At 31.7% G+C, this 13,641-nt stretch overlaps 2 protein-coding genes across 2 annotated transcripts; both read right to left on the reverse strand.

The window, feature by feature from the left end:
* Nucleotides 1-6,839: 6,839 nt before the first annotated feature.
* Nucleotides 6,840-8,767, reverse strand: LOC8262325 (mogroside IE synthase). The gene is made up of 2 exons (XM_002532396.4): nucleotides 8,027-8,767; nucleotides 6,840-7,781 (listed from the first exon to the last, which is right to left on the reverse strand). Exons 1-2 carry the CDS (start codon nucleotides 8,675-8,677, stop codon nucleotides 7,059-7,061), a joined length of 1,374 nt encoding a protein of 457 aa, XP_002532442.1. The 5' UTR covers nucleotides 8,678-8,767; the 3' UTR covers nucleotides 6,840-7,058.
* A 2,234-nt stretch (nucleotides 8,768-11,001) lies between these two features.
* LOC8262326 (UDP-glycosyltransferase 74G1) lies at nucleotides 11,002-12,866 on the reverse strand. The gene is made up of 2 exons (XM_002532397.4): nucleotides 12,145-12,866; nucleotides 11,002-11,827 (listed from the first exon to the last, which is right to left on the reverse strand). The coding sequence occupies exons 1-2, from the start codon at nucleotides 12,793-12,795 to the stop codon at nucleotides 11,105-11,107; spliced, it is 1,374 nt and encodes a 457-aa protein (XP_002532443.3). The 5' UTR covers nucleotides 12,796-12,866; the 3' UTR covers nucleotides 11,002-11,104.
* Nucleotides 12,867-13,641: the final 775 nt, after the last annotated feature.

Consider the following 13,641-nt stretch of genomic DNA (forward strand, 5'->3'; position numbering starts at 1 on the left):
GTAACCTCGTTCCTCTTTAGGCTTCTGCATGGCTCATAAGGAAAGGCTTTTGGGTTATACGTATATGCCAAACGGAACCCTTTATGATAATTTACATACTGTAGATGAGAGTAAGCAGCCTATGGAATGGCCCCTTAGGCTCAAAATTGGAATAAGGCTAGCAAGATGATTTGCATGGCCCCCTCATAACTGTAACCCCGTATCCTCCATCGAAATATAAGCTCTAAGTGCATCTGATTTTGAATGTTTAGATTAGTATCTAGTCTTTAAAATGTAGATGGGATATTCTCTGTTGCAAACAATTTGTGTTGTCTTGTTCTATATGTATATCACTGAATACAAAGTGTGTAAGAATTACTCAAAATTCAGAGTTTTTATGATGGTATCAGAGCTTACTACCACAGATTCCACCTTGTCAAACGCCATGGTATCCATGCTACCGCCTTCTACCATTCCCTACCAATTATCTGCCATGGCAATCACAACACAACTCCTCCCAATACTGCGAGAATACAATCTGGTAGGGATGTAATTTGAGGTTAGAGAGGTGTGCATAGCATAATATTAGTACTAACAGCGACCCATTTCCTCATTAATGGATTATATATTTTATTATCTCATAAATTCAATCCCTAACAAACTGTCTTTTGGTTTTATCTTGAGATTTCTGTAGCTTCAACCGGTTTTATTTTTCAAATACATATTTTATTATCCAACAAATTCAACTCCTAACAAGCTTTCTTTTTGTTTTGTTATTCTAGTCAAGTTCTTTTATTTATATAGTGAACAACGACTTTTACTTCTTAATTACATATTTGTTATTCTCTTATTAACACCTAATCAACTTTTTTTTTTTGGATTTATCCATTTTTATATCTTTATACTGATTTTACTATTTAATTCTCACTACTTAAACTATAAATAAAATAATTTATAGGCTAAATATATATTTATGCCACTAAACTTGTATCGATAAGTCAGTTGAACACTTTAATTTCTGATTTAACCTAACAGACAACTGAATTTTATTTTTTAGTAATATTTAAATACCTTTATATAATATATATAGATGTATTAGTTGAAGACACATGTTAAAAAGTATTAAGATATTATAAAAAATAAGTTCAAATGTCTATTAGATTAAAATAAAAATTAAAGGATAAAACTAACTAAATAACTAAAATTCAACAAGCATAAATTTAGCATAACTTATATTTACAAGACAACAAGCAAGTGAACATTGATTATAATAAAACAAAACAAGTAAATTAACTAATAACAAAAATTAAATTTATAAATATTTCAGACGTAGTTTAAAATGTTTAAAATTTTGTTTTTTAAAAAGTACTTTATCAAATGAGTTACTGCCTCAAATTATTATATAAAATAAGGATCATAAATATATATTAATTTTATTTATTATGCACATGCATTACGCAACCATAACAAACTTTCTTTTGGTTTTATCTTTGAGATTTCTGCAGATACAATCCGATTTTATTCTTCAATTACATATCTTATTATCTGAAACATTTAACTCTTAATAAAACTTTTTATTTATTTTGTTATTCTAGTCAAGTTCTTTTATTTATGTAGTGACAGTCGACTTCTATTTCTTAATTACACATATGTTATATATTTCTATGTGTACTCTCTTGTAAATGTTCATAATTCCATAACTGATTTTTCACAAAAATTAGCATTTTTCTGTGGTAGTTGATATTTTTCTAAACCTCGTGTTGGATCCAAAATCTGCCATAATGGCTACCTAGAAGCTTACTTATATGAAACTTCAATATCTGCATGGCTTTGGTTGAGTTGCTATTTTATTTCGTGCATATGTGCTAGAGCTCATGATAACGTCCTTAAAAAGGAGCTAGATCTCGAGCTTATAAATGATACTCGCAATCTTTAAGGAGAGCCCATTACTAATAAGTTTGAGCTCAACTATTTTGATATACTAAATAAACTTGAATAAGTTTTTATTGAATGGAATTTCGAGCAGTTTAGAAGCAGAAACAGTAACTGTGGACGGTAATGATGATGTGCTAATATGTCTTAGTTGGACTGTGGCCATTGCATTTGCATCTCATAGTGTCCTGTATGTTATAAATATCATGCAGGGTGTACCATTTAATAGACATCTCCAGAAGACCAAGTATTTCTTTCCCATTAAGTGTTCTTAATGTCCAAGAAACAAGTTATCTTTAAGTTCATTTCTTGCTCCTCAAAAACCCAATGTTTTCTCCATCACTCTTAGCATTAGATAGCCATGATATGCACAAGAGAAGGTTTGCTTTCTTTTTTTTCCCTTGCTCCTATTATTAACTGGTGATTGAATATTTATTTTGTAATACTTGAAGTTAAAGTCGGGAACTTAAGACCCAACATCTCTCTCTCTCTCTTTCCTTTGTAAAAAAGAGTGAAAAGTTCAATATCTATGTTAGTATGTATTAATTTCAAGAATTACGTACATTTAATGGATAAGTAGATTTAGGTTTCGATTTATCGACAACTAGAGGTCTAACTTTAGATACAAAATTTAAGAAAGGTTTTCCTTACTTTGCAGTGTGGATGTCACTCTGCAGAGTTTTCCTTCAAAACACTCTCTTAATCAGAACTTTTGCCTCGGATCACAGATGTTATCCCTTGCCCGCCTTAAGTAATAAACACTCGCAATTAGCATTATAAATGGTCTTGCGAGTTATTTGGAATTCATATCGACAAAAAATTCGTTCAAGATTGTTCATTAATTTAAACAAGTTGAGTTTGAGTATACAAAATTTAATTTCTTAGCTTGTGAAGTTGCTTGTTTATTGGGTCGTGAACAAAGATTCGTTTATAAAGGTCGTGAACAAACTCATAATCTGGTTCATTTATTATTATTGTTATTATTATAACTATGAATTTAAATGAAGCTATTACTATTAGTAAGAACTACAATAAAAATAATAAATATTAAATAAATATATTCTATAATAATTTAATAAAATCTTTCAAATTAGATAAAATAAAGTTGTCTTATTATTACAGCTTTTATTCTACTTATAAACTATTGTATATTATAAAATTTAATTGCATTTTTACAACAAGAAAACTAAATGCATCTTCTAATTGTGTTAATTTAATAAAAAAAATTTAATATTAAAATCTTAATTAGTAACTAATAGGTCATGACTAACTAAGCATTAGCGTGAAACGAAAAAAATTTAAATATTGTATTTATATAAATATAGTCAGTGGTACTGTCATTATTGCAAAATATCTTAACCTTTAATATAAAGTATTTTCTTTTCGATCTTATGCTCCTCAGTTCTTAGATATTCAATATTTGATAGAGTGGAGTGTCGGTGTTGGATCATATGATTTCTTTCAGAAAATTTTAGTTGAATTAAAAATTTAGACTAAATTTAAAAATTTATATTTATAAATGGTAATCAAATTGAAAACTAAACTAAAATTAATCAAGATTGTAATTTATATAAGTTAATATATTATTATGAGCAATTTTTAGCTACTTTATTATATCACACTTGGACTATTTTAATTTTATTTTAAAATTTATTTTCAATTTTATAAATATTAAGACTAATTTATATGCTTTAAAAAGTTAAAATAGACTTGTTAATACATATTTGTGCAATTTTTTGTATATATTGTGGATCTTTACTTTCGTTATTCATATTGTTTTAGTAATATTTCTAAAGGTCGAGTTTAATTTATTATCTATGTACATAAAATACTTAATCTTTTATATAAAATTCTCTAGTTATAGCGGCCTATTATGCATAAAATTCCTACTAAACTCAAAAATCCATTTAGACTATGTTCCGGCGTTTTGAAGATATTTTGAGAATAGAAATTCTGACTAAAGTCCCCAAAAGATTTGGGATTATTTTTTACAATTGGAAATTCATTTTTTGAACATTAAGGAAAATAAAAATAAAAGGAAGGTCAAAACAGAAATATAAAACTCATCAAATCTTGAACAAAACACAATATCAAGCCAGGAATAAAAAGCTATTATTTTATAAGAAAATAGTAGTAATTATTTATTAAAATATTTATTTTTGTCTGTTCTTAAATACTTAATTATTATTTAATATTTACGGATGTAAACTATATTTACATAAATGATATTTATAAATAGTTAATATATACATTCCTAACTACATTTTTTGTTTCTAATTTCTTACTCCGTATCATTTGCATGTTTCCCCTTCTTGCCATTTCCATTCCCGTGCTCCATGTATAAATAGTTGGTGCTAAATTCGATTCGGTCGATGTCTAGGCATAAGGATGACAACAAGTAGAATGCTTCAAGGCAGTAGATAGAGGTACAAAAAATTTGAACTTTCATGACGTACAGGAGCAGACATACTCAAATACCTCACTATTCGAACTCTTATATAAAAATAAACTGTGCTCATATCATTACTATAAATTTCTAAATTTCTAGTTTTTAATTTCTTTTATTATAACTTATTTAAAATAGATTTTGATTTATGAGTTATTTGTGTGTTTTTATGTGGTATGTATGTGATATTCGGTCTTAGAGAAGCAATTTGATGAGAGCAGGAGCGGATACTAGTGCAAGGGCAAGTGCTAGGAGCAATTATTGGCAGATTTCTAGGACGATAAAATTCTAAAGTATGTGGGTGTATAAATAAATTGACTTGCAAATTGAAATGAGATAGAAAATGACTAATAGTGCAATATATAAAAAGTTGGAATCAATCATATGAGATGCAACTTGATAATTTGGCTTAGGAGTTATAGAAAGTCCAAATTTAACTGTTTTGAGTTTAAAGAAATTCTCATTGAGTGACTTTCTTAAAAGCTATTGCATTCATTAAAGGAACAAAATTACGAGACTAGAGGCTAAAATTGATAATAATTTATGTAATTTGGTTCTAAATCATTACAATTGGCATTAAAGTAGAGAAAAGCATATGAAGATTGGTGGGTATGTGACAACATATGGCCTAGAAAACCAATCCGACGAGAATAGAGAAAAGACAAGATGCTTTGATAAGGAGTTAGTTCTAGTCAGCTTTTAGAATGGAAAGCCTCTGGATGCAAAAATACATAAATGAATTAAATTACATATCGAAATGGGATAGAAAATGACTGATAGTATATATATGGAGGTTGAAACTAATTACATTAGATGCTTTTTAGTAGTTTGATTTTAAGAGTTCAAAGAACTTTAAAGTTAAACAAATCAAGTTTAAACAATTGTCAAACTTATTAACCTTTTTAGAAGTTCTTGAATCCACTAAAAAGATAAAATTATGAACTAATGAAGTCGAACAATATCTTATGTGTTCAAATTTCAAGTAATTACAATGTATTTATATTAGTATGTTGTAATATTAAAATATTTTTTTCAATTTTCTAAGAAAAGTAGTTGATAAAAAGGGTTGGAGTATATGAGGAATATACGAGTAATTTTAAAGGGGTTTGGAATGGATAAAAGTAGCAATAGTAGAATATTAAGGAAGAATAATAAATTGTGTAGGTTTAAATATCCAATCATAATAAATTCTTTTTAAAATATATAATTAGATATATACATGTCCGCATAGAATTTAGATTTTGCAGTTTATTTAATATCTTAAATTGATACTGTTGCTTGGTTAAATATCATTAAATTTATATGTATAAAATATAAATGAAATTTGGATAAATTTGAATAGTATTTATAGTCTGAATAGGATTTGAAATAGGTCGAGATAATTATAATTTTTTTATATTTAACAAAATAATTGATATATTTAATTATTTAAATTTTTTTAAAAAATTTCAATCTTTAAATAGGTGAAGATATATGGATAAAAATTTCCATAAATAATAGGCATTAGGATAATATAGAACTCAATAGGAGGGTACCCTTTTATTGCCACTGTTTCATGGAGAGCCTAGACGTGGCTCCGCATATTGCGAACTGAAAAACAATAAGGACAAGAATTGTGAGAATTTTGAGACATTGTCTAAATCTCTAACAGAAGCACCACAATTTGCTTTCGCATTCCATGACGTCATTTGCATTATTGCATAAGAAGCAAAAAAGTTGATGAAATTCAGACAACATGATAATGATCCAATAGAGGGCTGAGAGAACATTATTTGTCTTGCGGGTCCATGCTTTTATTTGGCAATTCAGACAACATAATGATGCACAAAAATAATGATCCAGTGGAGGGTCAGAGAAGCTATTTGTCTTTTTGTTGTTGTTCTTTATTTTTATTTATTTTTACCATAATTATGTTTACTAGATGTTAGATGTCTGGGAGAAGAAAATTTTGCAGATTCACTTAAGATTTTACTTTACGAAAATTGATTTCACAAGAGATAAAAGAGAGGTTTGAGAAGCGAAATCTTAAACTGCCCTTGCCAATCCAGTTAGACATGTATTGGTGCTCACAAGAGAATTGAAAAACTAAAGATCGTGTCAAGCTAGCAAGCCCTCTAGGCTGAAATACTAAAGATGCATACAGTGAACAATATCCAATGCTGATAAAGAAAACAGGTCTATATCGATTGGTGCTCGCTCGTTCTTACTTACCCTACGGTCGAACTTCAAACTCGCAGAGCCTCATCTTTCCTGGCGCGTAGAAGGGAGGATTTCATACCCTGTTAGAGGATGACTGGCCCCCTTTTTGTTGTGCATTTCGCACAGCCGCGCTCTTGTATAGACTTTTTAGACCGGCTTTTAGTTAGAGAGTGGAGGATAAAAGCTAGCACCGGACAGTGCTTCAGAAATACCTGTATATATTAGGTTGCAGAACTTCTTGACGTGCAGTTGAAACATACAATCTTGTTACTGAGATAATTAATGCGAGAAGAAACAAATTATTTATTTCATTTTGGTACTTTTGAATGTTGAATGAGCTACAAAAGAAGGCTTTTTTTTTTCTTTTTCATTATTTTTATCATAACATACCTTGAGTGAGATTTAAAAATATGAAATATCTTACATAAATCTCAAATCTCACTAGAAACAATGAACATGATGTTGCAAGCATGGCATCCGCAAACTCATTTGATACAACGGATTACGAACTACTTATTTTGGCAACGAGTTCATCAATGTTCTTGTCCGAAGTTCCACTTTCATCAATTGCCTCTTTAGCTAAGTTCTTCCATTTGTTAGCGTTCTCCTTGATCTCTTTTCCTTTCTGTCCCTCCATTACTTCTCTAATACAAAGCTCCACCGTTTCTCTTCTCACAATACCTTTTTCATTAGGCCGAGCTCGAATTCCCACTTTCCAGACATCCTCAACATACTTGGCATTTGTCGGTTGGTCTGCCCATTGAGGCATTGCCACAATGGGAACTCCCAAGCTCAATGCTTCAAGAACAGAATTGAATCCGCAATGTGTAACAAAGCACCCTATTGCCTCATTTGCTAAAACCTCCAACTGTGGGCACCATGAGACCGCCAAACCCTTTCCATATGTCTCTTCTATGAAGTTTTCAGGCAGCTTGGACCATCCTGATGTCCTGACAACCCATAAGAAGTAGCAGTTACTTCCTTTCAATCCCAAAGCAAGCTCTTCCATTTGCTCCGTTCCAAGTTCTGCCACGCTTCCAAAGGATACGTACACAACTGACCTGCTAGGCTTAGTTTTAAGCCAATTCAGGCACGTGCCAGAATCTGGCTTAAAAAGATTGATGCCATAATCTTTGTCATATTCAAGTCTCTTATCCAAGTATTTAGATGGAAGAGTAGGTCCTACAGTCCTCAATCTCCATTTTTTAGCCATCCAATCCACCACCTAATAAGAAATACCCACAGTAACGGTGTAATTAAAAAAAAATTCTAGTATCAAATGCGTTTAAATAAGGATCAAATCCCTGCTGTGACTCACAAAATATAATTCAATAAGTTGAGTTTTGAATGATTTTATTTTTTCTGGGTTTGAACTGGAATTAGTGATTAAATTGAAGTACAATCGGTGTCTTTGGTACCATTTCTCTTCAAAAATTAAAGAAAAAACTGGTAAAGTAAACTGTTAAATACCTCTTCCTCTAATCTGTAGAACGTGTTGCAAAGAACCCAATCTGCACCATCAATGTTTCTGAATTGGTCCACCAACAAATTCCTGAAGCCTGGGTATGATACATAATCTGATATAAAGGATGGTAACTCCGAAACTTGAAGCAGAGGCAGTCCAGGAAGAGAAACAGTTGGACTAGATCCTGGCACTCGAAGGAGACCCCTTTGAACATGGTAGTAAGCGTTATTAACAGCACAAGCTTGAGTAAGAAACGCCACAGCTAAAATTCCGAACTGCTTAGCTACATCAAGTGCCCATGGCAAGAACCCATCGTAAATAATTGCAGTAACAGGACAATCAGAATCCTTAAATCTCTTGATTACATTTGCTAATGATTTTGCACCCACAACTTTTAAAGTTGATAAGTAAACCTCTGTGCTCTTTGCCTGCGCACTGCCACCTTCATCAAAGCCATCAGATATTGTTTCGATATCGATTAGGCAACTTGGGTCTGAATGCATGGACTTGTTAATGGCTTTAGTATTTGCTAGTGTGGCCTTGACTCCTTTAGAGACCAAACGTTTAGCAAACTGTAGCATAGGGTTTATATGCCCTTGAGAAGGATATGGAAGGATAACAGCATGAGCTTTACTGGCATTTGCTGCTTTCTCCATTTTCACTCGGTCGAGTTTTGGAGCTCTCTCTCTCTCTCTCTCTCTCACTCAGATTTGATGTGTCGAAAGGGGACGTTTTTATGTCTTTCTAAATAGTCCACTAGATTTCCAATTTATAAACATTCCAAGCAAATTAAACATTTAAAACGTAAAAGTAATACTCAAATTTCTAATAAGGATGTAAATCTGCATATCCAACAACAAAATAAAATTAATGTTTGTTAATTTAACAAATTTGTTGAGAAATTATTAAATGTAACTGATTCTGACTCTTAATATTTGGATCGAGGAGTATATATACCTCTAAAATAAATTTTAAGATAATTTAATTGTTAATTTCAAGCTTTTTATGTAATTGAGTCCCTCTAACATAACTTATCTCCATATTTACTGACGTGTAGTGCTGAAAGGAAAACAATTCAAGTTCGGCACCAATTCAATATATATCATACTTTTGGTACAATAAGATAAATATTGTTACAAACTTTTTTTTAATTTTACTACAATTATAATAATTTGTCAAAAAAAAATCTGCCAACAAATTAATTTATTAAAATACCAAGAAAAATTGAATTGCACAAATCAATAAATTCCAATAAAGATCTACTACAGTAACTACCAATAAATGAATCACTAAAATACCCAAATAAAAAAAACCACAAGTACACAAATCAATAAAATGCTAATAAAAAATCATTTACTGTATATCCAACTCACCGATTATAGATCGATGATCCATTACAATATTATTCAATCTTTACAAAATATAAGATCAATTTCTTTTTGTTCTTTAACAGCATGTCGAGGTTTTGGTACATGTTTTTCTTTGTAATCACTATCTTTAATTTATCATTGTGTGCAATTGGCTATTAATGTATTCTATACTACAGAAAAACATATAAATTTTTTCTCTGGACTTCAGGAAAAAAAAGTGAAATTAGCAAAAAGATGAGAAAATACTTAGCAAGTACCAAACTATAACTTCCCTAAGAATGACTAATGTATTACTTATTACTGTAGATGTTGGGATAGTTGTTTCCGAGTTAAACAGAATTTGCTGCATGTGTTAGATACTGCAAATATATGCTCAAAAGAAATAGCAGAGTTCTTATTAGGGCTACTATCTGGTTTAACCTGTGTTTGACTGTACAATTTTCTTGGTATTTTGTTGTACTGCTGTAAGCATCTTAGCAGTTGGACCAAAGAAAAGAAAGAAAGAAAAAGAAGAAGAAGAAAAGGTAGTATTGGCATCGTTCCATGGAGAGCCTAGACGTGGCTCCATATATTGCGAACTGGAAAACAATAAGGACATAAATTGTGAGAATCTTGAGACGATATCTATATCTGTAACAGATGCACCATAATTTGCTTTCGCACTCCATGATGTCATTTCCATAATAGGCCAAAAGTTTATGAAATGCAGACAAAATAATAATGCACAAAGATAATGACTTGTTACTGGGTTCAGAACAGCTTCTTGTCTTTAAGGGTCCATGCATTTGTTTGGCAATTGCTGTGTTTTGTGTGTTATTTTTTTCTTCTTTTAGTGGTTTTTTGTTTGTTTGTTACCGTTCACTTGTTAAAAGTACTGAAGTCTTAATTTTTAAGTATACTTCTTATAATGAATAATAAATATGATGTAAAAGCCTGTCGGAAATGACCCTAAGAACGTAGGAAATGGTAAAATAAATGAAATTAATTCTAAAATATAATTGTTCTTTTCCAAACTTTACAGGTGTAATTGAATTACTTTAAAATTTAGAAGGTTAACTGCACCTTAGCTTTACCGTAATACTCTCTTTGATAGGCAATATAATACATAATATAAGATTTGCTAAAACAGAAATTTAGTTGTCTGATTTGACTAACCAAGGAATTGAAATACTAAAGACAGTATCGGGCTAGTCAGGCGTCTAGGTTGAAACAATATAGGCAAGTACATTGACAGCTAGAGATGCTTTAAAGTCTACAGCTCTTTGTTCTTTTCCATCTGTGGCAACTGGAAAATACTGAAGATGCATACAGTAAACAATATCTAATGCTGATAAAACCAGATCTATATCGATTGCTGACAGTGCTTAAGAAATATTTGCAGAACTTCTTGACATATAGTTGAAGCATACACTGTGTTTTAAGCTTAATGGGACAGGAAATCATTTATTTATTTACTTATTGGTTATGGTGCATTTGAATATTGATGGAGCTGAAAAAGAAAAAAGAAATCTCATCATTTTGCCATGATCTACCTTGAGACTTCGCCTAATGAAATTTAAATATGAGATTCTTGGTATACATAGATCTCACATTTTTCTGATTCAGGTTGCTTCATTTGGAATAGCAGAAGAAATATAATTATTAGACACTTGGAAACAATAAACATAAAGCAAAAGCAATCACGACATGTGCAAACTCATCTGATACAACACCTTACGAGCTACTTAATTTGGTAACAAGTTCATCAATGTTTTTATCCGAAGTTCCACCTTCATCGATTGCCTCTTTAGCTAATTCCTTCCATTTGTTAGCGTTCTTTTTTATCTCTTTTCCCTTCTGTCCCTCCATTACTTCTCTAATACAAAGCTCCACTGTTTCTCTTCTCACAATACCTTTTTCGTTACGCCGAGCTCGAATTCCCACTTTCCAGACATCCTCAACATACTTGGCATTTGTTGGTTGGTCTGTCCATTGTGGCATTGCCACAATTGGAACTCCCAAGCTCAATGCTTCAAGAATAGAATTGAATCCACAGTGTGTAACAAAGCATCCTATTACCTCCTGTGCTAAAATCTCCAACTGTGGGCACCACGAGACCACCAAACCCTTTTCAGATGTCTCTTCTATGAAGTTTTCAGGCAGCTTGGACCTTTCTGATGTCCTGACAACCCATAAGAAGTAGCAATTACTTCCTTTCAATCCCAAAGCAAGCTCTTCTATTTGCTCTGTTCCAAGTTCTACCATGCTTCCAAAGGATACGTACACAACAGAACTGCTAGGCTTAGTTTTAAGCCAATTCATGCACGTGCTAGAATCTGGCTTAAAAAGATTGATGCCATAATCTTTGTCATCTTCAAGTCTCTTATCCAAGTATCTAGATGGAACAGTAGGTCCTATAGTCCCCAATCTCCAGCTTTTGGCCATCCAATCCACCACCTAATAAAAACACCCACAAAATTGATGTAATAGAAATTCCTAGTATCAAAGAAATACGTTTAAATAAAGTTCAGATCCCTGCTGTCACCCGCAAAAGTATAATTTAATAAGTTGAATTTTGAATGATTTTCTTTTTTCTGGGTTTGAACTGGAATTAATGATTGTTCTTATAGAAAGTTTTCTTTCAGGGAACTAATGTCAAATATTAAATTTAAGTACACAACAATCCGGTGTCTTTGGTACCACTTGTCTTTAAAAATTAAAAGGAATTGGCAAAGTGAACTTAATATGTACAACACATATATATAGTTACTCACCTCTTCCTCTAATCTGTAAAAGGTGTTGCAAAGAACCCAATCTGCACCATCAATGTTTCTGAATTGGTCCACCAACAAATACCTGAAGCCTGGGTATGATCCACAATCTGATATTAAAGATGGTAACTCAGAAACTTGAAGCATAGGCAATCCAGGAAGAGAAACAGTTGGACTAGATACTGGCACTGGAAGGAAACTCCTTTGAACATGGTAGTAAGCGTTATTAACAGCACAAGCTTGAGTAAGAAACGCCACGGCTAGAATCCCGTACTGCTTAGCTACATCAAGTGCCCATGGCATGAACCCATCATAAATAATTGCAGTAACAGGACAATCAGATTCGTTTAGTTTCTTGATTAGATTTGCCAATGATTTTGCACCCACAATTCTTAGAGTTGATAAGTAAACTTCTATGCTCTCTGCCTGTGCACTGCCACCTTCATCAAAGCCATCAGATATTGTTTCGATATCGATTGGGCAACTTGGGTCTGAATGCATGGACTTGTTAATGGCTATGGTATTTGCTAGTGTGGCCCTGACTCCTTTAGAGAGCAAACGTTTAGCAAACTGTAATATAGGGTTTATGTGCCCTTGAGCAGGATATGGAAGGATAAGAGCATGAGCTTTACTGCCATTTCTTCTTTTCTCCATTCTCACTCGGTAGAGTTTTGAAGCTCTCTCTCTTTTCTTTTCCTTTTTTGTAGCAAGGGCTCTCCAGAATATATAAGATTTAGGGAAAATTACTATTACCTATTTTCTTTTCTTTAAGCACAATATACGACAATAGAGGCCACATTCGTTTATTTCCTTAGTAATGCTTTTTATTATTTTATCTAATATTTATGGAGAAATTTTATTAAAGGCATCCAAGAAAATATTAATCTGGTATACTATTATTAATCAACTCATTTTATTTTAAAGATACTATTTTTAAGTAAGTAACAACAAAAAATAAATTACTAATTAATTTCTCAATTTGGGTGGCATGGGTTGCGGTGCTGGCCTGTTCCCAATATCTCTTGCTAAGAAACTTCCTCGTATCCACCCAAACCCCTACGCTTAATTTGGTCATAAGCATAAAGGATAAATAAAAATACGTATGATATGAAATACGTCATCACTGACCCAATGAAGTTTATTATTTATATTTTCGGAAGAAAAATATCTTCTTTAATTGTAAGAATGATTAATTTAAAACAATAAAAATACAAAAAAAAAATATTATATATTTAAAATTTAATTACAAATTTAAATACGACCTTTCGTGCTTTTTAAATTTTAGAAAAAACGATCCTAAATATCCAGATTTTTAACTGTTTTCGTGAATCTGCCATCACCTTTAAAATTTATCAATTTGGTACACCATATTTGCATATTATATTATATCTATCCAGCCGTGTTTTGGCGTGTGCCACTAAAGATATGGCGTCCACACATGGCTCTACATGTTTGTCCATATGGCTCAAGATATTGAAGGACCTCAAAACTCACCGTTTT

The sequence above is a fragment of the Ricinus communis genome, chromosome 7, assembly GCF_019578655.1.
Source record: "Ricinus communis isolate WT05 ecotype wild-type chromosome 7, ASM1957865v1, whole genome shotgun sequence".
NCBI classification, from domain to species: Eukaryota; Viridiplantae; Streptophyta; class Magnoliopsida; order Malpighiales; family Euphorbiaceae; genus Ricinus; species Ricinus communis.

Excerpts from the sequence above, each read along its gene's own strand:
- LOC8262325 (XM_002532396.4), bottom strand. The coding sequence starts at position 8,677 with ATGGAGAAAGCAGCAAATGCCAGTAAAGCTCATGCTGTTATCCTTCCA. Across the intron at positions 7,782-8,026 it reads TCTACAGATTAGAGGAAGAG|GTGGTGGATTGGATGGCTAA; the intron begins GTATTTAACAGT and ends ATTTCTTATTAG.
- LOC8262326 (XM_002532397.4), bottom strand. The coding sequence starts at position 12,795 with ATGGAGAAAAGAAGAAATGGCAGTAAAGCTCATGCTCTTATCCTTCCA. Across the intron at positions 11,828-12,144 it reads TTTACAGATTAGAGGAAGAG|GTGGTGGATTGGATGGCCAA; the intron begins GTGAGTAACTAT and ends TGTTTTTATTAG.